This window comes from Panthera uncia, chromosome A2 (genome assembly GCF_023721935.1).
Source record: "Panthera uncia isolate 11264 chromosome A2, Puncia_PCG_1.0, whole genome shotgun sequence".
Taxonomy (NCBI): Eukaryota; Metazoa; Chordata; class Mammalia; order Carnivora; family Felidae; genus Panthera; species Panthera uncia.
The window spans coordinates 50765129-50792035 of NC_064816.1; the positions used below are offsets into that span (position 1 = coordinate 50765129).

Here is a 26907-nt window from a genome sequence, read left to right on the forward strand (position 1 = left end):
ACAAAGCATGAGTTCTGAGTCAGGTCAAATAAAAACAACATGCAGGCAGGATGCCCTTGGGAACCGCCAAACAGGTGGCCATTTTCTGTAAAAAAAAAAATTTGAAGGAGCTTCAGCCCCAGTCTACCTCCTCCAGTGGCTGCCAGGCTGGTTTTCACTGATTCTGAAGGCTACAGGCTTCAAGGCTACAGTCGAGCTGGAGGGGGAATGGGGATGAGAATGGAGCATGTTAAAAGCCTCAAAGCCCATTGTTTTTACAGAGATTCAGATGTTTTCTTGAATAAAGACTTCCCAGACTTTGTCACGGTTCTCTTTTCTCTTCTGGAAGAGAGGATTTATAGAGGTCCTTACTCTGCTATCATCAATGACATCTCTGTGTGTCTTCCTGTCGCATATTTTCTATATTTATCAAGCCTTATTTGGCAATAATGACATTGTTAAAGTAATAAATGCGTAACATTTCTGTTTCTCTTCATAAAGCATTCTCTGTCAGTAATTGGCATCATGAAATCCTTTTTGTATCTCAGTGTGTAGGGAAACAGGCATGGAGTGGCATCCCCATTTTAGAGATGAGCAAACAGGCTCAAAAAGGTGAAGTGTTTTGCCCATTGTTTCCAAATTACTCCCAGTTATGTGTTAATTCCCAGTTATTAGTTTCTTCTGCCCAGTTGACTCGAGCAGAATTGTGATTTTGGTATGTGGAAAAAAAAACCAAAATATAATATTTGGTTTTATAATTTTTTTTTAATGTTAGAGAGCACGAGTGGGGGAGAAAGGCAGAGAGAAAGAAAGAATCTTAAGCTTAAACAGGCTCCATGCTTAGTGCAGAGCCCAATGCGGGGATTGATCCCACAACCCTGGGATTGTGACCTGAGCTGAAATCAAGAGTCAGACGCTCAAATGACTGAGCCACTCAAGTGTTCCAGTATTTGATTTTTTTTTTTTAGTTTATTTATTTATTTTGAGAGAGAGAGAGAGAGAGAGCGAGCACGCACAGGTGGGGGAGTAACAGAGAGAGGGAGAGAGAGAGAATCCCAAGCAGCCTCCTCACTATCAATGCAGAGCCCGATGTGGGGCTTGAACTCAAGAAATGTGAGATTATGACCTGAGCCAAAAATCAAGAGTCGGCTGCTTAACTGACTGAGCCACCCAGGCGTCCCTGTAATATTTGATTTTTTAAATGCAGTTATGTGTTATACCATAACAAGTTTAATTAAAATAGTAAAGTGTTGGGACTTCTATTCCATAATCGGTTATCTCGATGTTGATACTATTTGCTGTTTTGACCTGAACTCTCCCACATCCTCTAAATTATAGTTGTACCCATTTTGCATTTGGATGCCTAAGATTGTACACTATACAGTGACTTTAAGGAAAGAGATAGAGACTTGTTCTATATTTTTGGTATTCTAGTAATACAATTACATATCTTGAACTCAGATCTTTCTTTTTTTGAAGTTTGGCCTTCTAAATCCTGCCTGTGTCCAATAGAGGAAGAGGAAGTTAACAGCAGCAAATTTAGTTAGATTGATAGCTACATGTTTCCATATGAAGCTGTTTCTCATCCGTCATTTGCTCTATATCACTGACATATATAGAAACAGAAACAAAGTTACTGAACATGTGGCCGATAGTTGGAAATGCCATCAACTCTTGATTACCAGGGATAGTGAAACAGAGCATTTCCTTCAATCCCTTTGGCAACTTAGTGTGTCCTGGAGAGTGAGGTCAGAATATAAAAGGGAAGAAAAGATCCTAGAGAGTGGAACTGATCAGGCAAGACTTGCTGCAGGAGCTAGTACTTGAGCTGAATTTTGATGGAAGTGAAAGATCTCCCTTGATGGGGAAGACAGGAGGTCACTCTCAGTGGGTAGCACCAAGAGGGAACCAGAAAGGAGCTGGGAGCAGTGAGGGTGGGACAGTAGCTTTAAGGTCTGCTGAAACCGGAACTTTTTTTCCCTCTTCTTTGGTTCTTTTTTATTATTTTGACAGGAATCCCAGACATCAAGAGACAGAAACTGATGAGGCGGTTTCCTGGTCTTATTTAGTGATGCTTCCAGCTCATTATCTAAAGTGAGGCTTCTCTGCGCTGGAAGGGCCCTCTTAGCACCAGAACTGGAAAACAGAAGGTTTTGCCCTCAACTTGGAGCAAAGCCTCTGCAGACTACTGGGTGACTGAACCTCAGATGGGAGTGTTTTGACCCTTCTTTTATGGATTCTCATAGGATGGGAATTAAAAGTCTTGGTGGCTCCCAGCCATACTCTTTTATTACCCTGTCTGGAATATTGGGCTAGCTTTCCCTGAGTATTTGAGAAATCAGGACACATGTATATTCTTTTTTTTTTTTTTTTAACAATTATTTATTTTTAAGAGAGAGGGAGAAAGATAGAGACAGAATCCAAAGCAGACTCCAGGCTCTGAGCTGTCAGCACAGAGCCAGATGTGGGGCTTGAACCCACGAACTGTGAGATCATGACCTGACCCCAAGTCAGACGCTCAACTGACTGAGCCACTCAGGCACCCAGGACACATGTATATTTTAAAATCTTTTAGAGTAAGTATAGTTTCTAAACAACAGAGACTTTAAATAAGTGATTTGCAGACACTGCATGAAAATACATAAGCTAAAAAAAATACATAAGCTATTTTTGGGGGGTCAGGTACTTAGTTCCTCATATCCTTATTTAAGAATAGACAAGAGTTGTAAGCCATGAATCTCTTCTTCTCATGAAATGTAAATCGTTGCATGGTGCTGTCAGATCTTAGACCCTATGAAACGCATTCTCTAGAGAGTTGTCCCAAATTGGAGTGTTCTGGAGAAACTTAAGTGCCTAGCTAGGGGGTATGGGTTTGGTCTAGTAAAGAGTTGACAGAAAATCTCAGCGAGAGAACAGATACTCCTAAAACCATGTCTTAAGAGGAGATCCTACCATCTTTGGGGTGCCTGGGAGGCTCAGTTGATGAAGCATCTGACTCTTGATTTCAGCTCAGGTTATGATCTCACAGTTCGTGAGTTCGAGCCCCGCATTGGGCCCTGTGCTGATAGCACAGAGCCTGCTTAGGATTTCTCTCCCCCCTCTCTCTGCCCCTCCCCACTCGTGCTCTCTATCTCAAAATAAATAAATAAATGAATTTAAAAAAAAAGATTCTACCATCTTTGTCCAGTTGTCTGCATGTCACCAGTAAAGCTAACCTGGCCTGTAAAACAGTTAGGTGAGGATAATCATGTTTATCAGGAAAGGATCCATATCTGTATATTTAAAAAGTCTTTCTTATTTCTCTATTTAGCAAACTCCCCCAGCACCTTTACAGTATTTATAACCTATCAAAATGTAATGTGTACACTTCTCAGGACCCTGTATTCTTACTTAGAAGGTGCAATATGCTTTATGTAGTTTGTTGCAGTGCTCAAATTCATTGTGATGGTGTCTTTTTGGGGGTGGGGGTAATTTAAAACACATTTTCAAATCCCTTTAAGAAGGTCAAATTGTTTGTAGGGGAAAATATCCTTGTACCTTTTATAAGCTGCTTATACTCGTAACACAGATTAACTTCCCAGCACATAAAGGGAATACTAGAAAACCCTTGCATGATTAAATATGCCCCTGGAGGATTAAGTTTTTCCACATATTTGTGAAGCCAGAGCTATGAATAACGTTTCAGCATTTAACTTTCTGTACATCCTGATTATGGGGGAGGCTTTCACTCCTACTGCTCTTGCTGTTAGTTTTTCTGCTTTTCAGATTTGTAGCACTGCGAATTATCTGTGGAAACATGGGCTTGAAATCTGAAAGGTTAATTAAGGTCCAACATAGTATCGTCTCTGGAATTATTCCAGGGTTTTTTTTTCAAAGTTTTTGTCCATTTTTCCAACCTGTTCTTCTTTTACCTTACTGCACACCTGGCACAAAATACCTAGTTGGTGAGCTTATTCGTTTAGAAATAAGTGATCACTAAGCACCACAGTATTTATCATTTTGAAAAAGATCACTTAATTTTCATGCATTTTTCCTAAGATAAAATTCTGGTTTATAAGCAATCTCTTTATTCCTGAGGGATTCAGTTACCAAGTGCCTTTTTATCCAGGCATAGGGTGGTCAGATTAATTTACTGGAGCTAATCAGCCAAAGGCTCAGCTTTGTGTGCCTTGAGGCATTCTGGTCACCCCTTGCTCCTCCGTAATCCCTGTGTACCTCTTCCCTGCAGGTCTTAGGTTAACCTTCCTTGGCTTCTTTCATAGGTATTCAGCAGCCCCTTGATTTCCTTGACGTCTATGGTACCTTTATCCTGTCCCCAAGCTTACATAGGTCCTTAACCACATTTTCCCCCCAAACTTCTATTTTCTGTCCTGAGCAGGGGCCTCCACTTCCTTTCTCACATTCCCCACGCAGCTGTGCCAGACCATCACCACCCTCCTCAAGCTCTGTGGTCCACCTCATCCCCTTCTCTGGCAGCAGATGACCGTGCTGCCTCCTGTCAGACTCCAGAACTTGTCAGCCCCCAGTTCCCTACTCTCCTAACTCACCACTACAGCTGCTTTACTTCCTGTGGCTGAAGGAGGGCTCCCCTCTTTGCTCCAACTTCATCAGGCTTTAGAGTTTTTCTTCCTCTTGCACGACCTTCCTCCAGCATTAGGGGGGAAATAGAGATTTTACTATTATTTAAATAAGTCACGCATGCCCCTGGTTTTAAAAATTCAAGCGGTATAAAAGAATTTACAGGGGCAACTACTTGATGCCAGTTGTATGTGTGTATTCTTCCAGAGATCTTATATGCATGAACAAGCATACACACAGGTCACATTTCCCTTTCTTCCTCTTTCCTCCTCTACCTTTATTTCAAAAACATTAATACTAGATGCTTGGTCTGTACATTGCTTTTAATATATCCATATGTCTTGGAAATAGGTTTATATCAATACTCTAGAGCTACTCCATTCTTTTAATGGATCTAGACTATGCCCTTGCTTGTAAATACACCATAATTTTGTTAATCAGCCCCCTATTAGAGTCATTGCTTCTCATCTTTTGTTGCTGCAGTGTTTCAGTGAGCATCATTACACGGTGATCTCTTTTTTTTTTTTTTTTTTTGCCCATGGACAACTGTATCTGTGTGAAAGGTCTTTGAAGTGGAATTGCTGGATCGAAGAGTGTATACATTTTTATTTCTGAATGGATGAATTTGTAAACTTAATTAATTAACTAATTAATTAATTAATTATGGCAGCTTTGTTCACAACTGCCAAAGCTTAGAAGCAACCAACATGTCTTTCAGTGGGTGAATGGATAAACAAACTGTGGTACATACAACAAAAGAATATTACCACTAAAAAAAAAAAAAAAAAGCTATTGAGTCGTGCACAGACATGGCAGAACCTTAAATGCATGTGACTAAGTGAAAGAAGCCCATTTGAAAGGGCCACAAACTGTATGACAGTCTGGAAAAGGCACCATTATGGAAACAGTAAAAGGGTCAGTGGTTGTTAGGCTGGGGTGGGTGGGAGATGACTAGGCAGAGCACAGGGGATTTTTAGGGTAGTGAAAATATAATGATTGGTATATATCTATTCTCCCCCCCCCCCCATTTTTCTGTTTCTAGTATTACTGCTTTTCCAGCCTTTCTATTCATGTGTAATTGATTTCTCGGATTTCTCTTCAGTGTCTGCTATCTTTTTGATACATTCATCTCTTTATTTCCTCTGAGTTTTGACACAATTTCTGAGATATTCAGCTTTACTGTTTCCTTTCTAATTTTTACAATTCCTGTGATCTTTGAATTTTTAAATATGATAATCATTTTTTTTTCCTTCTAAGAACTCATATTGTTCCCCTGTCAAGACTGTGGGCCTTTAATCTTATTATTGAAGAAAAATATATATACAAAAAGGTACTTGATGGCTTTTTACAAAGTACACCAACATCCAGATAAAGAAACAAATAGTATTCCTTGTGCCCCTTCTATGTATAGTTCCTCCGTGGGTAACCACTCTCCTGACTTAGATTCATTTTTTGTCTGTTCTTTTTTTATTTTTTTTTAATTTTTTTCCCAATGTATGAAATTTATTGTCAAATTGGTTTCCATACAACACCCAGTGCTCATCCCAAAAGGTGCCTTCCTCAATACCCATCTCCCACCCTCCCCTCCCTCCCACCCCCCATCAACCCTCAGTTTGTTCTCAGTTTTTAACAGTCTCTTATGCTTTGGCTCTCTCCCACTCTAACCTCTTTTTTTTTTTTTTTTTTCCTTCCCCTCCCCCATGGGTTTCTGTTAAGTTTCTCAGGATCCACATAAGAGTGAAACCATATGGTATCTGTCTTTCTCTGTATGGCTTATTTCACTTAGCATCACACTCTCCAGTTCCATCCACGTTGCTACAAAAGGCCATATTTCATTCTTTCTCATTGCCACTGTCTGTTCTTTTTTTTTTAATTTTATACATATAAATGTAACCATACAGTACATATTGCTTCCCTCTTCTTTTGTTTAACATTATGTTTGTGAGAGTTATCTCTGTTGTTGCATGTAGATATCATTGTTTTCATTGCTAAGTGGTATTCCATTGCATAAATACACCAGTTTGTTCATTCATTCTACTATTGATGGACGTTTGAGTAGGATCTAGTTTGGACTATCATAAATAGTGCTACTATAGACACTTTGGGTCTTCTGATGCATACCTGAATACATTTTGTTATTGGTACATATATCTAGGAATATAATTGCTTGATCATAGGGCATGTAAGTGTTAAGACTCTAAAGTAGCTCTCCCATTTTGCATTCCTGTGAAAATCCTGGTTGTTCTACATTCTTGCCAGTACTTGGTAACTTCTTTTTAATTTTAGCCATTTTGGTGGGTTAAAGTAGGAATTCCTTGTGGTTTTAGTTTTCGTTTCCCTAATCACTTGTAATGTTAAGCAACTTTTCATATGTTTATTGGCCATTTGGATATCCTCTGTTGTGACATGCCTGGTGAAATTTATTTTTACCTTGTTAAACTATTCTGTTATTTAAAAACATATGGCTAGCCAGTAGATCACATTTCCCATCCATTGGTCCCTCTTTTCCTTTATCCCTTTTAATTTTTTTCTTGGTTCTTCTCTGGCCGGTAATTTTTTTTTCCTAAGAAGTGAAATTTAGAATCAGGTAACCATAGCTTTTCTAGAATTTTTAGTAAGTTTGCATGAAACTTACATTTTATTTGAGAAAAATTATCATCTGAATTGGAAGATGATATTGTCATTCTTTTTAAGAAGGGGAAAATGGTAAATACTAAGTCCTCCCAATGTTTGCCCACCAGATTACATTATTATCCTCATATTTAATTTCTAGTTTTAGTTTCATTCTTGATAGGTGCTTGTAGAAGTGAAAATTTTATAATATGCTTTTAAATCCTACAACACCCTTTTTAAAAAAATTTAATATTTTACAGGTTCTTGATCAATATGAACGAGAAGGATTTAATTTCCTAGCGAAGGTGTTTAATTCTTCACATTCCTTCTTAGAAGACTTGACCGGTCTCACGTTGCTGCATCAAGAGACCCAAGCTGCTGAGGTAAGAATAAAGCAAGCTTTCTGTACTGAGGACTGATGTGTTTGAAACCTACTTGATATTCAGATTTATGGAAAAGTAAGGAAGTGGTTAATTAGGATTTTTTTTCCCTTAGAACAAACATCACTAAATAAGTCTGCTAGTTATCAGAGGAGAATGGACCTTCTGAAATTGCTGTATGTTCATGTGTGCAGATTGTTGTATAGTAGGTGCCCAATGTACATAATTAAAGGGAGTATAGCTTACTGATTTTCAGGCACCTCTGGTCCTTTCTGAAGAACACCATGCCTGTAGCCATTGGAGAGTTGGCTCTAATGTCCATAGCTCAAAATGTAAGACAGGGAAGACTGGGTTCTGGCCATGTTCAGAGAGAACATGCCTGGCTTTTATTTCATGATTGGATGCATCTTCTTAGGCCACCAAACCCTACCGTGAATGGCTTCTCCGGTCACAACCTGATAGTTATGCTTTGCTTGTCAATTAGAATGTATTGCAAATCTTAATTTCCTTAACTTTCCTTAATTTGCTTGATCATAGGGCAATATGTGTGTGTTAATTTTCCTTAATTTCCTTAACTTCTTCAGAAGTTCTTAGGAAAAATGGCCTGTCTTAGCATTTCCACAAGCTACATAAGGAAAACCTTGTGTGCCTGTGTCCTGCAGGAGTGGAACACTTGCAAAGAGGCCTTTAGTCCTATAGTCCTATTTATTGATTACCACCCCATTCCCACCCTTGCCCGGGGTTGTGTGTCTTCACTGTTGGGACAGGCCCCAGTGGTCACTGAGTAGACATTCAGGCCCAGTACTGGACTAGCTGGTGGCAAACTAAAGCTGCTTTTGGGCAGACTGGGGCTAGCCTTGAATAAGGGTGGAACTGCCAGAGTCCAATCCTTTGACACTCTCAACAGACTGAGGTGAGAGTTGTAGGCACACCCGAGAGGCAAGATAGTACATCTCTAATACGACTTTTAACACTGAAATCAGTTCTGGGGTACCTGGCTGGCTTAGTCGGAAGAGCACGTGACTCGATCTGGGGGTCCTGAGTTTGAGCACTGCTTGCCGTGGTATCCTCTGGGCAGTCAGTAGATACAGTATCCAACTTACAGCCAATAGTTAGACCCACACAGAGTCTCTCAGCTTCAGTCTCAGAAGATGAATGGAATCTTTGCTGAACTTTAAGAGACTTTGAGATTTTCCCCAGAACTGTGATTGGTTCCCAGAAGGTTCAGAATGTTATGGTGGTCATGGCCACTGTATTATCCTTTGAGCAGCACTATACTGCCTGATGATAAGGGAAAGATAACTTACAGGTCTTTTCCACCATGCAATTGTTTGACTAGTTGGCTGGGGGAATATTTCTACCCAGATAGAAACAATTCATATACTTCTCTTTTGTTGGCTAGATGAATTGCAACTTGAAATTGACCCCAAATCTCACCTTTTAAAACAGAGCAGATGCTAGGATAATGGACAGATTCCTTGATAAAATCTGGCTTGTTTTGCATTTGAGTTGCATTAATAGCCTTTTCAAAGAAGGAAGAGAAGGGGAAGTTTAAGAGAGCAATAGTGACTAAATAGATGGTGGGGCAGCAGGGGACATGGCTTCATCCACAAGCCTGAGATTGCTTTTTGAAGTTTTCCTCCATTAAATTGTATTTATAGGTTTGGAATCATAAGCCACACATCAAATTTTTGATTAGAGATGGTAGACTGTTTGGCTTGTGAGCCAGATATGGCTTGCAGGTGTGTTTTGTTTGGCTTGCCCTGTGTGTTAAATTCTGAATAAACTCAACATTTAAAACTTGTGAGTTTTGGGGCGCCTGGGTGGCTTGGTCGGTTAAGCGTCCGACTTCGGCTCAGGTCATGATCTCACGGCCCGTGAGTTCGAGCCCCGCATCGGGCTCTGGGCTGACAGCTCAGAGCCTGGGACCTGTTTTGGATTCTGTGTCTCCCTCTCTCTCTGACCCTCCCCCGTTCATGCTCTGTCTCTCTCTGTCTCAAAAAATAAATAAACGTTAAAAAAAAAAAATTTAAAACTTGTGAGTTTTACATAAAAATCTAAATTTTCTCATTTCTAACTTTGAAAAATCAGATCTGGTGTGCCGAGGCCTGCATTTCTTAATAGTGATGGTTAGCTGGAATCAGGATACAAATTTTATAGTTAAATAATGTACTTTATATGAAATTTATTCTGCATGAAAAGGAAATCTTCTACACTTGTTCCTTACCACCCAGTTTCCTTCCTAGAGACAAACACTGTTGTTGGTTTTTGCCCAAAGGTATTTTCTAGGTGATATTCTCCTATATGATGAAATAAAGTGGTCTAGTTTCATTCTTTTGCATGTAGCTGTCCAGTTTTCCTGGCACCATTTGTTGAAGAGACTGTCTTTTTCCCGTTGTATATTCTTGCCTCCTTTGTCAAAGACCAATTGACCATATAGTGGGTTCATTTCTGGGGTTTATGTTCTGTTCCATTGATCTTCATGTCTATTTTTATGCCAGTACCATATTGCTTTAATTACTTGCACTTTGTAATAGAACTTGAAATACAGAATTGTAGTACCTCCAGTTCTGCTTTTCTTTTCAAGATTGTTTGGCTATTTGCAAACTTTTCTGGTTTCATATAAATTTTAGGATTGTTTGCTCTAGTTCTGTGAAAAATGATGTTGGTATTTTGAAAGGGATTGGACTAAATCTGTAGATTTCTCTGTGTAGTGTAGACATTTTAACAATATTTGTTCTTCCAACCCATGAGCATGGAATGTCTTTCCACTTCTTTGCATCATCTTGAATTTCTTTCATCAATGTTTTATAGTTCTCAGAGTCTTTGACCTCCTTGGTGAAGTTAATTCCTAGAGATTTTATTGTTTTGGGTGCAATTCTAAATGGGATTGTTTTCTTATTTTCTCTTTATGCTGCTTCGTTATTAGTGTATAAGAATGCAACAGATTTCTGTACATTGATTGTGTGTCCTGCAACTTTACTGAACTCATTTATTAGTTCTAGTAGTTTTTTTTTTGTGGACTCTTTTGGGTTTCTTACATAGAATATCATATCATCTACAAATAGTTTTACTTCTTTTTTACCAATTTGGATGCCTTTATTTCTTTATGTTGTCTAATTGCTGCGGCTAGGACTTCCAGTACTATGTTGAATAAAAGTGGTGAGAGTGGGCATCCTTGTCTTGTTCCTGACCTTAAGGGAAAAGCTCTGGTTTTTTCATCAGTGAGTATGATGTTGGCTGTGAGCTTTTAATAGGAGACCTTTATTAGGTTGAGATATGTTTCCTCTAGACCTACTCTGCAGAGGGTTTTGTTTTTGTTTTTATCATGAATGGATGTTATACTTCATCAAATGCTTTTTCTGCATCTATTGAAATGATGATATGGTTTTTATCTTTTCTCTTATTGATGTGATGTATCATGTGGATTGTTTTGTGAATATTGAACTACCCTTGCGTCTGGGAATAAATCCCACTTAATTGTGTATGATTTTTTTTTTTAATGTATTGGATTCGGTTTTCTAATATTTTGTTGGGAATTCATGGATATGAAAGATATTTGGCTGCAATTCTCTTCTCGTAGCATCTTTTTCTGGTTGTGGTATCAGGGTGATACTGGCCTCATAGAGTGAATTTGGATGTTTTCCTTCCTCTTTTATATTTTGGAATAGTTTGAGAATAAGTATTAACTCTTCTTTAAATGTTGGGTAGAATTCACCTGTGAAGTCCTGTATTTTTTTGTTAGGAGGTTTTTGATTACTATTTCAATGGCTGGTAATCAGTCTGTTCAAATTTCCTGTTTATTCTTGCTTCCGTTTTGGGAGGTTCTGTGTTTCTAGGAATTTATCCATTTCTTCTGAGTTGTCCAATTTGTTGGCATACAGGTTTTCACGATATTCTTTTACAATTGTTTATATTTCTGTGGTGTGGTGGTTGTTTCTCCTCTTTCATTGGTGATTTTGTTTAATGGGGTTCTCTTTCTCCCTCTGTCTTTTTAATGAGTCTGACTAGAAATGTATCAATTTTGTTGATCTTTTCAAAGAAACAGCTCCTGGTTTCATTGACTTCGTCTATTGTTTTTTTAGTTTCTTTATCATTGATTTTTGCTCTAATCTTTATTATTTTCTTCCTTTTGCTGAGTTTGGGTTTTGTTTGTTCTTTTTCTAGCTTAGGTGTTAGTTTAGGTTGTTTATTTGAGATTTTTCTTGCTTCCTGATGTAGGTCTGTATTGCTGTAAACTTCCCTCTTATAACCACTTTTGCTGGGGACGCCTGGGTGGCTCAGTCAGTTAAGCACCCGACTTTGGCTCAGGTCATGATCTCATGGTTTGCGGGTTTGAGCCCCACATCAGGCTCTGTGCTGACAGCTCAGAGCCTGGAGCCTGCTTCCAATTCTGTGTCTCCCTCCCCTGTCCATGATGTGTCTCTGTCTCTCAAAAATAAATAAACATAAAAAAAAAAGAACCACTTTTGCTATATCCCAAAGATTTCGACTGTTGTTTTCATTTTTACTTGTTTCCATGTAATTTTCAATTTCTTCTTTGATTTCTTGGTTGACCCATTCATTGTTTAGTAACGTTATTTAAAGCCATGCGTTCATGCTCTTTCCAGATTTCTTTCTTGTGACTGATTTCTGGTTTCATAACATTGTGGTCAGAAAAGATGTATGGTATGACTTCTATTTTTTTTTAATTTGTTGAGACTTGTTTTGTGGCCTAATATGTGATCTGTTCTGGAGAATGGTCCATGTGCACTTGAAAAGAATGCATATTCTGCTGTTTTAAGATTGTATGTTCTGAATATGTCTGTTAGATCCTTCTGGTCCAGTGTGTCATTCAAAGCCATTGTTACCTTGTTGACTTCCTGTTTGGATCATCTGTCCATCAGTGTAAGTGGGGTGTTCAAGTCGACTACTATTACTATGGATTATTTCCTTTATGTTTGTTATTAAGTGTTTTATGTATTTCACTCTTCTAAATAGGACTGTGTTTTAAGGTAGTGCTCAGCAGAGGACCTCATAACAAGAAAACTCATTGCCTTACATTATTTTACATTACTGTGAAAAATATGTATGTGTAAATAAACATATATATCAAAAAATATATACATATCTGTGTGGAGGTAGAGTTTTGATTTATATATTTGATTCCCAGTGCATTAACAGGTATTGAGTAATGAAAATACAAAATTCTGCATCCTGTATGAAAACGTCCCAATTTATTTATTTTAGCAATGCAATCAAGAATGCTCAGTTCTCATCTTGGGCTGTTTTTATACTTCAACACTCAAATTGCAAAAGATTCAACCAGATAATTCTATATGATTGTATACTTTTATATATTGTTTATAAAATATGTGTTTGTACAAATACTGTTTTTTATGACAAGAATTACTGAACATCTTTAAAAATTTTGATAACAAAGCCCTGTGATGGTAACTGAATACGAAAGTTAATGAGATGAACTCATAGTCTAATATAAGAAACAGATGTAAATAGTGCATTCTAATATCATCACAAGTATTTTAGCCATTTATATATATTAAGTGCTCAGAGAGCAGTTACTCCTGCCTGGGGAGTAGCACGCCAAGGAAAGCTTTATATATAAGGAAACAAGTTTGCAGTTAAATTTTAAAATTTAATTATTTTTTTAATTTAATTTGTTATTGAGTGATAATTGACATACAACATTATATTAGTGTCAGGTGTTCAATGTAATGATTTGATATTTGTATATATTCCAAAATGATCACCACAATAATTCTAGTTAACATCCATCACCAGTTAGGGGTTTTTTTTAGTTTTTTTTTTTTTTTCTCATCTGGCTTTTTATAATTTTTTTAACTTAAATTTTAGTTAACATACTGTGCAATATTAGTTTTAGGAGTAGAAGTCAGGACTCACCACTTAAATACATCACCCAGTGCTTATCACAACAGGTGCCCTCCTTAGTACCTATCACCTATCTAGCCTATTTCCCACCCACCTCCCTCTGTCAGCTCATAGTTTGTTATCTATCATTAAGTCTCTTGTGGTTCATTTCCCCTTCCTATATGTTCACCTCTTTTGTTTTTTAAATTCCCCATATGAGTGAAATCATAAGGTATTTGTCTTTCTCTGAGTGACTTATTTTGCTTAGCATAATACATTCTAGCTCCATCTGTGTCATTGCAAATGGCAAGATTTCATTCTTTTTGCTGGCTAATTAATATTCTACTTTATATATGTACCACATATATACCTCCTTATCCATTCATCAGTCGATGGACATTTGGGTTCTCTCCATAGTTTGGCTATTGTTGACAATGCTGCTATAAACATTGGGGTGCATGTACCCCTTTGAATCTGAATTTTTGTATCCTTTGGGTAAATACCAAGTAGTACAATTGCTGGATCATAGGGTAGTTCTATTTTTGGTTTTTTGAGGAACCTCCATACTGTTCTCCAGAGTGGCTGTACCAGTTTGCCTTTCCACAACAGTACAAGTGGGTTCCCCTTTCTCTGCATCCTGTGTCAACACCTGTTGTTTCTGGTGTTGTTACTTTTAACGATTCTGACAGGTATGAGGTGGAGTCTTATTGGCTTTTATTTGTACTTTCCTGCTGATGAGTGATGTTGAGCATCTTTTCATGTTAGCCATCTGGATGTCTTGTTTGGAAAAATGTCTATTCATGTCTTCTGCCCATTTCTTCACTGGGTTATTTGTTTTTTGGGTGTTGAGTTTGATAAGTTCTTTATAGATTTTGGTACTACATCACCAGTTATTTTAAAGGATGAGTAGGCTATCTTTAAAAATAAAAATGGGTAGGGATGGGGCACCTGCTGGCTCAGTCAGTTGAACATCTGACTTTGGCTCAGGTCATGATCTTGTGGTTGGTGGATTTGAGCCCTACATTGGGCCCACTGCTGTCAGCATGTCAGCGCAGAGCCTGCTTTGGATCCTCTGTCCCCCTCTCTCTGCCCCTTGCCCGCTGTGTTCTCCCCAAAATAAATAAATACATAAAATAAAATTAAATTAAAAATAAAATAAAATAAAATAAAAAGAGTAGGGAAAGAGAAGGGAAGTGGAGGAGGGCATTCTAGGCTGAATAAAGGTCTCAGAGGCTAAGAGTCTTTAGTGTGTTACTCAGAATCATGAGCATGCAGTTGGAGCCAGAATTATCTGAAATCAGATGAGGTGTTCTTTTTTAAATTAAAAAAAATTTTTTTAATGTTTATTTATTTTTGAGACAAAGAGAGACAGAGCATGAATGGGGGAGGGTGAGAGAGAGAGAGGGAAACACAGAATCTGAAGCAGACTCCAGGCTCTGAGCTGTCAGCACAGAGCCCGACGCGGGGCTCAAACTCACGGACCGCGAGATCATGACCTGAGCCAAAGTCGGATGCTTAACTGACCGAGCCACCCAGGCGCCCCAAGGTGTTCTTTTTTAAATAACTGCTTTATTGAGTTGTAATTTATATACCATGAACTTTACCTTTTAAAAAAGTGTACAATTCAGTGGTTTTTAGTGCATTCAGACTTGTTGTGCTACTCTTACTACTAAGTTTAGAACATTTTCATCACCCAGAAACAAACTTCGTACTCACTCAACAGTCACTCCTCATTCCCCCTTCCTTCCAGGCCTGGCAACCGCTACTGTACTCTCTGCATGGATTTGCCTATTCTGGACATGTCGTGTAAATGAAATCAAACGATATGGGGCATTTTGTGTCTGCTGTCTTTAACTTGGCCTGATGTTTTCAAGGCTCATCTATGTTGTAGCAAGATAATTCTCCTTTCATTAAAGAAAAGTTTTGATGCTATTAAACAATCTCCTAACCTTTTAACATCTGTGGTCTGTCTCCCAAAATACAGACCCTTTATGAAGGAAGAGTGCAAAGCTGATCCTACCTGAGACCACAAATCCCTTTCTTTTCATAAAACGGAACAGAGAAGTAATGGATTAGAAGATACATTCAAGACAGATTCACCCAGATTTAGTGAGATTGGCTAATGCAACCCAATTGTTTGCACCCATTTTTCTTCCATCATCAAATAGCCCCAGATGAATGCCAGTCTAGGTTACTAGTGTAATCATAGTGCTATTGAGATTGAGATTAACAGACAAATCACCAGTTTGTTTTCTGTTGGAGAAGCGGTTGAGGTGCAAGGTGCAGAGTGGGGACTGGATAGTGGTGATGGGGGCGAGGGGCAGACAGATCAGACTTACAAAATGAGTTTGCTTCGGGGTGATTTTGAGGTAATGGAATAAATGAGTGGAAATGATTGAATGGTATTAGAGTTAGGATGGTGATAGATCTTGGAGAACAAGAGGAAGACTGGGCTGCAGTAAAAAGATGTTTAAATGAGAAATATGTGTGGTATATTAATTTTATCTTCAGTTGCAACGTTAAAAATACCCCCCTCATAAATGTTTTTGCAGTGTTATGTTTCCTAATGTAGGGGTCTTGGACAGAGACCCATGTCCTTTGTAGCCCATCTAGCTGCCAAATTATAGTTACATTCTACCCATGAGGTATTAGAAGGCTCCATGGAGGAAAGCCCTCCACTCAGCTTTTTGCCTTCTTAACATGTTGTCAACCAAATAGGGAATTTTGGGTGAAGTTCTGTTCTTTATGTATATATATGTATATATATATATATATATATATATATATATATATATATACACACACATACACACACACACACACACACACATATATATACATACGTACGTATATATATATGTATATATATAATTTAAATTCCGGTTAGTTAACATAGAGTGTAATAATGGTTTCAGGGGTAAAATTTAGTGATTCATCACTTATATATAACACCCCGTGCTCATCCCAACAAGTGTCCTCCTTAATGCCCATCACTCAATTAGCCCATCCCCCTACCCAACACCCCTCCAGCAGCCCTCAGTTTGTTCTCTGTATTTAAGAGTTTCTTATCATTTGCCTCCCATTCTGTTTTTATATTATTTCTCCTTCCCCACACCTTCTTTATCCATTCATCAGTCGATGGACATTTGGACTCTCTCCATAATTTGGCTATTGTTGATAGTACTGCTATAAACATGGGGGTGCATGTGTCCCTTTGAAACAGCACACCTGTATCCCTGGGATAAATACCTAGAAGTGCAATTGCTGGGTTGTAGGGTTGTTCTATTTTTAGTTTTTTGAGGAACCTCCATACTGTCTTCCAGAGTGGCTGCCCAGTTTGCATTCCCACCAATAGTGCAAAAGTGTTACCCTTTTTCCTCATCCTCACCAATATCTGTCATTTCCTGAGTTGTTGATATTAGCCATTCTGACAGGTGTAAAGTGGTATCTCATCGTGGTTTTGATTTGTATTTCCCTGATAAGGAGTGATGTTGAAAAGACACATCTTTTCATGTGTCTGTTAGCCATTTGGATGTCTTCTTTTAAAAGTGTTGTTCATGTCTTTTGCCTATTTCTTCACTGGTTTACTTGTTTTTTAGATGTTGAGTTTGAGAAGCTCTGTATAGATTTTGGATACTAACCCTTTATTGGATATATTATTTGCAAATATGCAAAGTTCTGATCTTTACTTTCAAGAGCCTTTTTGAAAATGGATTTGGATACTTAGAGATTGATCCCAGTCCCTATTGCTCATCCTTGTCTATTTATCCCAGTTGGAACAAAAGGAAATGGCCTTAAAATTGATGAAGCACAAGATGTCTAAGTCATGAAGCTGTTGAAGTGCTTACCAAATGCTTTTAAAATTGCTGAATTTGTTGAAGAAAGGCTCAGTCTAAATCAAACATGCAAATGACTTAGCCATCTTTTCATAAAATTTGCTGCAATTTATCTTCTGTGGAAAATGCCAAATAAAAAAAAAGAAAATGCCAAATAATTTTCAAATCTGGTCTAAGAGAGAAAAGACTGATTCATAACACAGTTAATAAAGCAAGCTATATCCTTGAGAAATTCAAATAACAAAATTCCACAACCTAATTTTCCTGAAACACTTCATTCTCATTTTTGAAGGTTTGCAAGTTCTGTGATTCCCGGATTAATTTTAGGCTATGTTTTCTTCCTTTGCCTTGACTATATCATCAGTATGTGATGCTGTGTCATGCAGTTATGATTTCAGGAATGCAGTTAAAACACTTCATTAAGATAATTTGCGTGTTTATCGAGTGTTTGCTAAGCAGAACTATGTTCTGCAGAATCAGGATTAATGAATGATTCTTAAAAAAAGAAACTTCAATGTAAGAAGTTTAAGATGTACAATCACAAACAGGCTGACAGAAATAAACAAGGCTGAGCCAAAGGGTTGACTCTGAATTAAAACTCAGATTCTGACTCATCTACTACAGAATTTGGAATTCTAGAAAATAAAGTGCCCATTTCTCTCATAGCAGGAAAGTCATATGAAAAACATTATAGTCATGTGATATGACTTCATTGGCATGACAGTTTACTATTCAGCAAAGTAAATAACACAATTAACAAGTGTTTCTGCTGGGCCTTTTACACTTAGACTGAGTTTTTGGCCTCTCCCCCTCACAGATGGTTTTGATTTGGTTCCTGTGGAATATTTTTTTTTTTGTTTTGTTTTGTATTTAACAACAATCAGATATTTATGTACAGCTTCATCAAGAGACTCTGATGACAAATATGCCTTTGGAGGCCAGTAGAAGCTGTGGGAAACCCCCGTGTCAGCACTTAGACCTGTTTCCAATGGAGAGAAATCACTGTGCAGACTGACCTAGCCTGCTCATGAATCCAGTTCTCTTTTCACAAAGCCTTCTACAAGCCCACTTCCAGCCTACACTGACCCATCCTGAGACTGTATCCTGCCTTGATTTTTCCTTATGCAGCAATCCCTCGAGACACAGCCTTGGCCTTCTCTCCTAATTGAGGGGGAAAGGCAGAAACAGCAGGCAGAAAGCCATTTAATTCTTAGATTGGAAACTGGAGCCTGGTTTTTGAAATAAGGCTTGGCAGCATCCCTTCAGAACTCACTTTATAAAATGAATCCCTTTTATTTGCTGTCAGAGTTATCTACATGGATTTGAGATGTTTAGATAAGTTGGTGTTGAGGAAGGATCCAATTGGAGGATAAATAATGAAGTTTGGCCAGAATCCCTCCCCTCCCAAAGAGCAGTCTTGGATGGTATAATCCACTTGGAGGTCTACAGGAGAGAGAAGAGGATCATACATGGTAAAAGCAGAGTTAAAACAGTTAATATTAAGTAAGAAATAGAACATGGTTGCTGCATCCTTCTTAAATTTTAGTCTTTGTTCTGCTAGTGTTCTCCCAAGTACTTGGGTGAATAACTTCAACATTTTGTACATCAGCTTCCCCACTTAAAGAGATTGAACCATTTGTGAAATCCTGTTTTTAGCTCTAATAATTCAGTGGTTTTGTTTCAAATTTAGCTGGTATGGCCAAGAAGTAAAAAGATGGCCAATTTTTATGTCAGAATGTTTTAAAATGTATCAAAGATGATTACTTTTTATATATTTTATAACTATTCTTTGATATCTATCCTATCTGGGTTGTCATTGCTAAAAACACGTTTTACGTTCTTTTGAGATTTAGATCTATTTTGAGCCATAAAATTACATTTCTCATGCTTTATTGTTGGTTGGTGTGAATAGCAGAATATATAAATCCAATATGGTATAAGCCAGCCTAATAACTTACATCATTGGTCCAGTCTTGATGCCCTGGACTTTTGGCTTTTTTTTAAAGTCTTCCCACACCATAATGGAGTATGTTCCCTAAATCTGCCACTCCCGACCTCTTGGTATAGCTTTTAGAGATGAACTCCAAAGCCTTAAGTAATGGCAGCATCTTTAGAATGTTGAATGCATAATATCCAAGAATTTTCTTTAAAAATAAGCATATTGCATTATAACACTTAGAGTGAATGAGTAGCCTGAACCCTGGCATGGTCAGAAGGCCTGAATGCACATACCAGCTCCAGCAAGGAGCTCCAGTCCCAAGACTGCTGCCTTTCAACTATCTACATTGTGCAGGGCACAGCCATGTGCAGCAGCCCTGTGTGAGACCTTGGGTCATCTACCTAGTTACATTGCGTTTTGTTTTCTTCATTTGTATAATTGGATCAGTAACTCCTACTCCTTACAACCACTGTGAGCATTAAATAAGAAAGTACCTAACAAAAGAAAAGACAGATTGGAGTACATCAAAATTTAAAACTTTATGCTTTAAATAGTTTTTTTGCAAGTCATATCTTATCAGGAAGTGGTATCCAGAATATATCAGAAATTCTTGTAGCTCAAAAAGAAAAAGGCACAAACCCAATTAAAAATTGGGCAACAGATTTAAATAGACATATCTCAAAAAAGGATATACATATGTCCAATAAGTACATGAAAAGATGCCCAGTATCGTCAGCCATCAAGAAAATGAAAATCAAAACCACTGAGATACCACTTCATACCTACTGAGGTGGCTATAATCAAAAAGACAGACAATAAAAAGAGTTTCCGAGGATGTGAAGAAACTGGAACCCTCATATGTTGCTGGTGGGAATGTAAAATGGTGCAGCCACTGTGGTAAACAGTGCTGTAGTTTCTCAAAAAGTTAAGCACAGAGTTACCATTTGGCTCAGCAATTCCACCCAAAGGTATATAACCCAGAGACATGAAAACATATGTTCATACAAAAACATGTATACTGTTGTTGATCACATTTTTTATTTATAATAGCCCCAAGGTAGAAACAACCCAGAGGTCCATCTAGTGAATGGATCGATGAAATGTGGGTGTTACACTGGAAAATACTGGAATATTATCTGGCAATAAAAAGGAAAGCACTACTGACACATACTGTAACAGGTGAACCTGCTCAAGTGAAAAAAACTGGTCACCAAAGGCTACATATTACAGGATTTCATTTATATGAAATGTCCAGAATTTAAAAAAACCTGGAGGCAGACAGTAGGTTCAAGGTTGCCAGGGAATGGGGGTAGGGGCTGGGGAAGAAATGAGGAATAACTGTATGGTAAGGGTTTTTTTCTGGAGGCGATGTCCTAATCTTAGATTGTGATGGCTGCACGGCTATGAATATACTAAAACCACTGTGTCCACTTTAAGTGGGTGAATTGTATGGTATGTGAATTATATCTCAATAAAGATGTTTGACCAAGAGAAAAGAAAGCATGTAACCCCAGTGCACATAGCTGGGACTCGGTGTGCTTCTTTATCCTTAACTTTTCTGTCTGGCTTCTAAGGACATTAGTGTTGACTTTCTGTTGTGATGGGCTGTCAGAGCATGTTAGCTTATTGTATGTAGAAATGAAGTTTGTGTAGATGTGATAGTGATTTTTTCCCCCATTTTTATTGTGCCTCAGTGTTTTCAAAGCCTTAGTCTCTGCTCAGCTCATTTCACCCTTTCTTGCACTATGCCTAGCACCTACACACCAACACATCACAAACACACTCACACATTTTCTCTTTTTCTGAACCACCTGAAAGCAAGTTCCACATACAATGACACATCACCCCTAAATTTTTAGCATGAATCTCCTAAGAATACAGATATTCTCTTGTGTCGGCAGAATACCATTACTGTCACAGAATAATGAACGATAATTTCACCATGACATCTAAAATCCAGTATGTATTCCTATTTTCTCAGTAGTCCACAAAATTTTAAAAGCACCTTTTAAACCACTGTTTGCTTTTTTTCCTCAGGTTTGTAAGTTTATATTTAAAAAGCTGTTAAAAAGAAATAAAAATTAAACATCAATCACTTGGTATATAAACTTGATCTTATCTCTTAGTTCTTAACATCCTGATTTCTAAATACGGAGACACAGCTACCCTATTAGGAAGCACACCCCAGAACTCCCACTACTCCAGACAGGCTTCTTCCAGGTGAGGTATCTCAAGGTATCACCTGGGCATCTTGGTCTGATTGAGGCAACCTCATAGCCACCCAGCCCAGAGCACTGGGTTCCTTCTCACCCTCCTGTGGGGGTACCCAGTGCCTGAGGCTGTTGAGGAGGTAGAAATGGGACTGTGAAGACTGTTTTCATTACGTTGTAAAGCCAAACAGCAACAAAACATTTAAGACATGAGGTTACATTGATCAGCTAAACTATCAGGTTGGTTTTTCTGAATTCTGTTGTCTTAAGAGTGGAATGGAATACTGCTTAGCCTGATCCAGTCAGAAGCTCTCGCTGACAGTTATGCATGCCTTTGAATTATAAAAACAGTAAGATAAAGTAGTACATTTTGTTGGGTAGGAGGGATTTTTTAAGATGTAGTCTGAGAGAGAGAGAGAGTAGGGGTTAGGAAGAAGGCCGCTGGCCCTGACTTTCCTCCTGGACCAGCAATAGAGGGTCCCAGGGAGATGTGACTGCAGTGTGCCCTGTGACCGTTATTCCAGGGGCTATATTTGCACAGCTGACCCTTCTCATTTGCAAACATAACAGCTGCTATGTTGAATTTGGGGGGCTTCCATGTTTTGATACTGTAAAATTCAATTGACTCTTGGTTCTGAAATCTTAGTTTTGATCTGTCTTGCTTTGCCATTAGCTGTAGGAGGGCAAGGAGGAAAGGGATGTGAGAGATTCTAAGGTGTATATTGTGTTTAAATTAAATATTTTTCATGTTTAATCATGGCTTCTGTCAATCAACAAATGTTGACCCTTTGTCAAGTTCATGGTGGTGGGGGGATCATGGCTTCTGTCAATCAACAAATGGTGACCCCTGGTCAAGTTCATGGTGGTGGGGGAATTCAAAGAATACATACATGCCAAGCCTTCAGGAAGCTGACATGGCATAGTTAGAGCAGTAAACAGATGAGTAACCGAGTCTGCAGGGCAGTATGTGAGCATGAAGAGCTGGACACATGGTGTGGTAAGTCCTGCAGGATTTCAGGAGCATAGGATACAGAGAGGGCTCCTGGCAAGAGTTAGATTTTGAACTGGTCCTTAAAGGTGGGCGCTACAGGTGTAGCAGAGGAGAAGGAGAGAAGGCATTCCAGAATGGCCTGTGGCATGGGAACATCCGGGATCCCTGATGAAGAGTGCCAAGAGAGACCTAGCAACTAATGTTGATTACATTATCTGCAATTTTCCTGGAGCTTTCATACCTAGACTTTTGGTGCCATACCAGTCTTATGAGGTCGACATTACATTTTACAGCTCAGAGAAGTGAATTGATCTGCTACCTTGACTGGACACTGTTAACCTTAACTTTGCAGTGTTACTCTACATCTCGAGGTTTACAATATGCTTACGTGCCTGAGAGCAGACAGGAAGGTCTGGATGCGTTCTGCCTTACAGGGAGTGCCTCTGCTTCCACACCGAGCAGTTTCAAAAAGCAATTTTGCTCTTTGTTTCTTTCCAACTGTATTCTTGAATAGCATGATATATTTCACTGTCCCATCCTAGAGCCTGGTCAGCCAACCCCACTGTGCTTTCTTGTTCTTGAACTGTCTTTAGGAACAGACTGGCATCTTAAAATCCATGGGAATGAGGTTGTACTCATTCATGATTCCATCTCCAGACTTTACCAATGGGAAAGGGGCAGATAAGAAACAACTTGTTTCTTCCTGGCCTTCTCTTTTTCCTAAATTGTAAAGAGAAATTAAGAGCTTGCCCCCATTTGTCTTTATTCAACCATCTGGTTTAAAAAAAAAAAAAAAAAACAGTGCTAAACTGGAAATATTTACATCTTATTGTTGCAAACAAATCATTGAGTTTCTAATTGCAAGCACAGTAAACTGCTGTGGGTTGGTTTGTGTTTAATTATGCTACTAAACTTAAGGTCTTGCATTTTCCTTACTGTAATCTTAGGCCATACCTAGTTCTGCTTAACATTTTATTAGAAGGAAACAAACTTTACTTTAAAAAAGATTTTTAAGATATTTCATTTTCATACAGGACACACACACATGTAACACTGATGATACACTTTGTCAAACTTCCAGTTCTAAGCATTGAATTGATGTTTTAAAACACCAGTTCATGGGGTGCCTGGGTGGTTCAGTTGGTTGAGCGTCTGACTTCAGCTCAGGTTGTGATCTCACGGTTCATGAGTTCAAGCCCCACATGGGACTCTGTGCTGACAGCTTGGAGCCTGGAGCCTCCTTTGAATTCTGTGTCTCCATCTCTGTCACTGTCCCAACCCCACTTGTGCTCTGTCTCTCTGTCTCAAAGATAAATAAACATTAAAAAATAAAAAATTAATTAAAAACACCAGTTTAGTACCAACTCTTTAGAGATAACTATTTCAAGTTTCATTGTTCTAATATTGATTGGTTTATTTATCCTCTGCTCCCTCCTTCCCCTTTCTCTTCCTCTCAGTGGTGACCAGTGGAAATAAAACTTTATACTTTAATACCATGAAAACTAGATTGAAATGATATTAAGCCTAACTCCCTTCAGCCCTTAATGGCATGGGCCTAGAAACAGAGTATTCTCGTGGAAGGAAATACAGGTTTTGAGTCTTGAAGAGTAAGGATTTGTTCCTGACTTCCTCTTGCCTGAGCTTCATGTGTAAAATGGGATATAATACCTGCCCCCACAAAGTTGGCATTATAATGTGCTCTGAAATCTTAGAAGTATAATGTAAACATAACTTCTTGTAAGCTAAATGCAAATGAACCAAGTGAAAAACTACCATAGTTTTTAAAATAATTTTTTTCTTCATATACCATTAAACCTCTGAACATAAGTGTCTTGAATTAAAGTGTAAACAATCTTTTAAAATAATTTGTTTAAATGGATTTTGAGTGTCAAAGAGATGAGCAATAGATAGTTTTGTTGTAGAAGAACCTATAGAAAACTACTTGGTTCTAGTCCAGGTATAAGAATACACATTAACTTCAATTGCAAGTTTTTAGTTAATCGTGATCTTTAAAAGAAGTGAAATAAGTCATACAAAGAAAGACAGATACCATATGTTTTCACTCTTAGGTGGATCCTGAGAAACTTAACAGAAGACCATGGGGGAGGGGAAGGGGAAAAAAAAAAAGAGAGGGAGGAAGGTAAACTATAAGAGACTCTTAAAAACTGGGAATAAACTGAGGGTTGATAGGGGGTGGAAGGGAGGGGAAAGTGGGTGATGGGTATTGAGGGGGGCACCTGTTGGGATGAGCACTGGGTGTTGTATGGAAACCAATTTGACAATAAATTTCATATTAAAAAAAATAAAAGAACATTCTCACCTATTCTGATATGAACTGCTCAAAAGGACAGCTGAATAGATGTGTCTCTAGAGTGCCCCCTTTTGTTCTCTCCAGCTCTGTCGCAAGTACTTCTGTACCACTGCCCCATCCTCTCCCCACTCCAGACTGAGTGGACCTAGTCCTTCCCGTCAAGCTCTGTTTCTTCCCCTTGTTACTTCTGCTGGCCCTTCTAATTCACGTACCAGCCTCTTCTGAGAAGTGCTTTCTGACTCTCTCCTTCCCACTGAGGCTGAGGTACAGATGAGATTCTGTAAATGAAAGCCCAAAAGCACCATGCACATTTGGGGCAATTTGTATTATTACTTGGGAGCAGAGGAATAGCTTGATCCAAACAATGCTTTAGGGAAATACAGATGGCAAAGATCAAGAGATTTTTCCCTCTGCTTTTTTCTTTTATATCTTGATGTTTTCACATGAGCTATCACATAAGCCAGAAATCTTATACATTATGTATAATGTAAGAGAATAACTATCATGTTAACACACAGATAAAAAAAAAATACAGCATTTCCTTTCACCCCTCTCATGTTTGGCTTCCTGGATCACAACCTTCCAGGTAAATACCCTACCGACTCCTGTGATAGTTATTTCCCTGCCTTTCTTGACAGTTTCTGTCAGGTATATGAGCAACATAATTCACTTGGCCTGACTTTGAACTTTATAAATGGAATTAATAAGTCCTGTATGATCTTTTGTGTCTTGTTTCTTTTGCTCAACATTAGGAAGGTTACTCATGTTGTTGTGTGCAGCTGAAGTTTGCTCCTTTTCATTGCTGTATAGTACTGTATAGTTTACATAGGCTGCAGTTTACCTATTCTACTGTAGATGGATACTTGTAGCCCTTCCAGTTTGGAGCTGTAATAAAGAGTGTGGATTGGAGTGTTATTGTAATGCAGCATTCCTCTAGGTCAGTGTTCCTTATCTTTTTTTTTTTTTTTTTTGCTTTATCACCTCCCCTAAGGAACTTCATGTCATATACTAAATAAAGGTATTGGCTGGGGGAGAGGGGTGGTTCTCAACCCTGGCTGCCTCTTAGAATTGTCTTTGCAAAAAGATCTATGTTTAGAGCATACTTCTATACTAAAAGTTTGATTCAATTGGATTAGAGATTTCTATATCCCTCCCAACCGAAGATTCAATGATATTGATAGAATAAGTCTTTTGACACCTAGGTTCCATGCTTTGAATTATTCTCCTTGTATGTATCCTACATTACGTATGTCAGGGGACTACTTCTCTGTAGGACTATAATTTGTTTTTGAAGAAGAATTTAGTCCATGGAGGAAAGATGGTATCAGCATTCAAAAAACTTCTTTTGTAGCTGATTTACTTTGAACACTGATAGGGTTTTCTTTCATTGACACCTGTCATGACAAAACATACATCCAAAGACCACGCTAAGATATCATCATTGAGAATGAATGAGGCATATGTCAGATTATGGTGTCCGGGCCGAGTACAGCCTGACAAGGCTGAACTCATGAATTCCTGACATTTGGCTTCTTGCTATAAGATTCTATCCCATTGCCAGAAGCCGGATTTTCAGTTCCATTCAGACAAAGGGCTGCTCAGGCCCAGAACCAAGGCACAAAGTGAACTAGCTGTGCTCCGGGAAGAGTTAGTCAAAACCACGGCTCTCCTGGACGGCGCTGTAGGTCAGTGGTTATTGGGGCTGGGGAGGGGTACTACGAGAGGGCATTATACCATTCCATGTACCTCTTCATAAGTCTTCAGAAGTCCCCAGAATGAAAAGGTTTTTAAGAAACCACTCTCCTGGTGTTGAGTCAGCTGTGTTTTCTTGTGCTCACCTGCCTTTCATAACATAGGTGATTGCATGCGATCAGTATCTGACCCTTGTGCAGCACTTGTGTTTTTCAGAGAGTTTACTTGCATTTACTCAGTTGGTCATCATAGCAGTCATTTTCAGGGAAAAGCCTTTTGTAGTCCTGTAGACCCTGGTTATGATGGCAGAAACCAAAAGCTCAAACTGGATTTAACATAAATTTGTAACTAGGCCATGGAGTCTTGGCTCCAGGGATTCTACATAGAGGGGCTTAATGTGACAACTATCTTTGTCTTTATTGCTCGTCTTTGTCCCCTCATTTTCTCTCACTACAAACAGGTTCTCTTTCTTGTTTAGCAAAAAACACTGCCTCAGGCAGTTCCAAAATC

The 26907-nt window shown here is 38.5% G+C and overlaps 1 protein-coding gene across 4 annotated transcripts in view; it reads left to right on the plus strand.

The window, feature by feature from the left end:
- ATG7 (autophagy related 7) overlaps positions 1-26907 on the plus strand; it is a 247699-nt gene that overhangs the window by 112264 nt on the left and 108528 nt on the right. For all 4 annotated transcript variants that reach the window (XM_049642730.1, XM_049642731.1, XM_049642732.1 and 1 more), the window contains one exon: positions 7431-7553. In XM_049642730.1, the coding sequence (XP_049498687.1) occupies positions 7431-7553 (123 nt within the window). The remainder of the gene's footprint in view (positions 1-7430; positions 7554-26907) is intronic.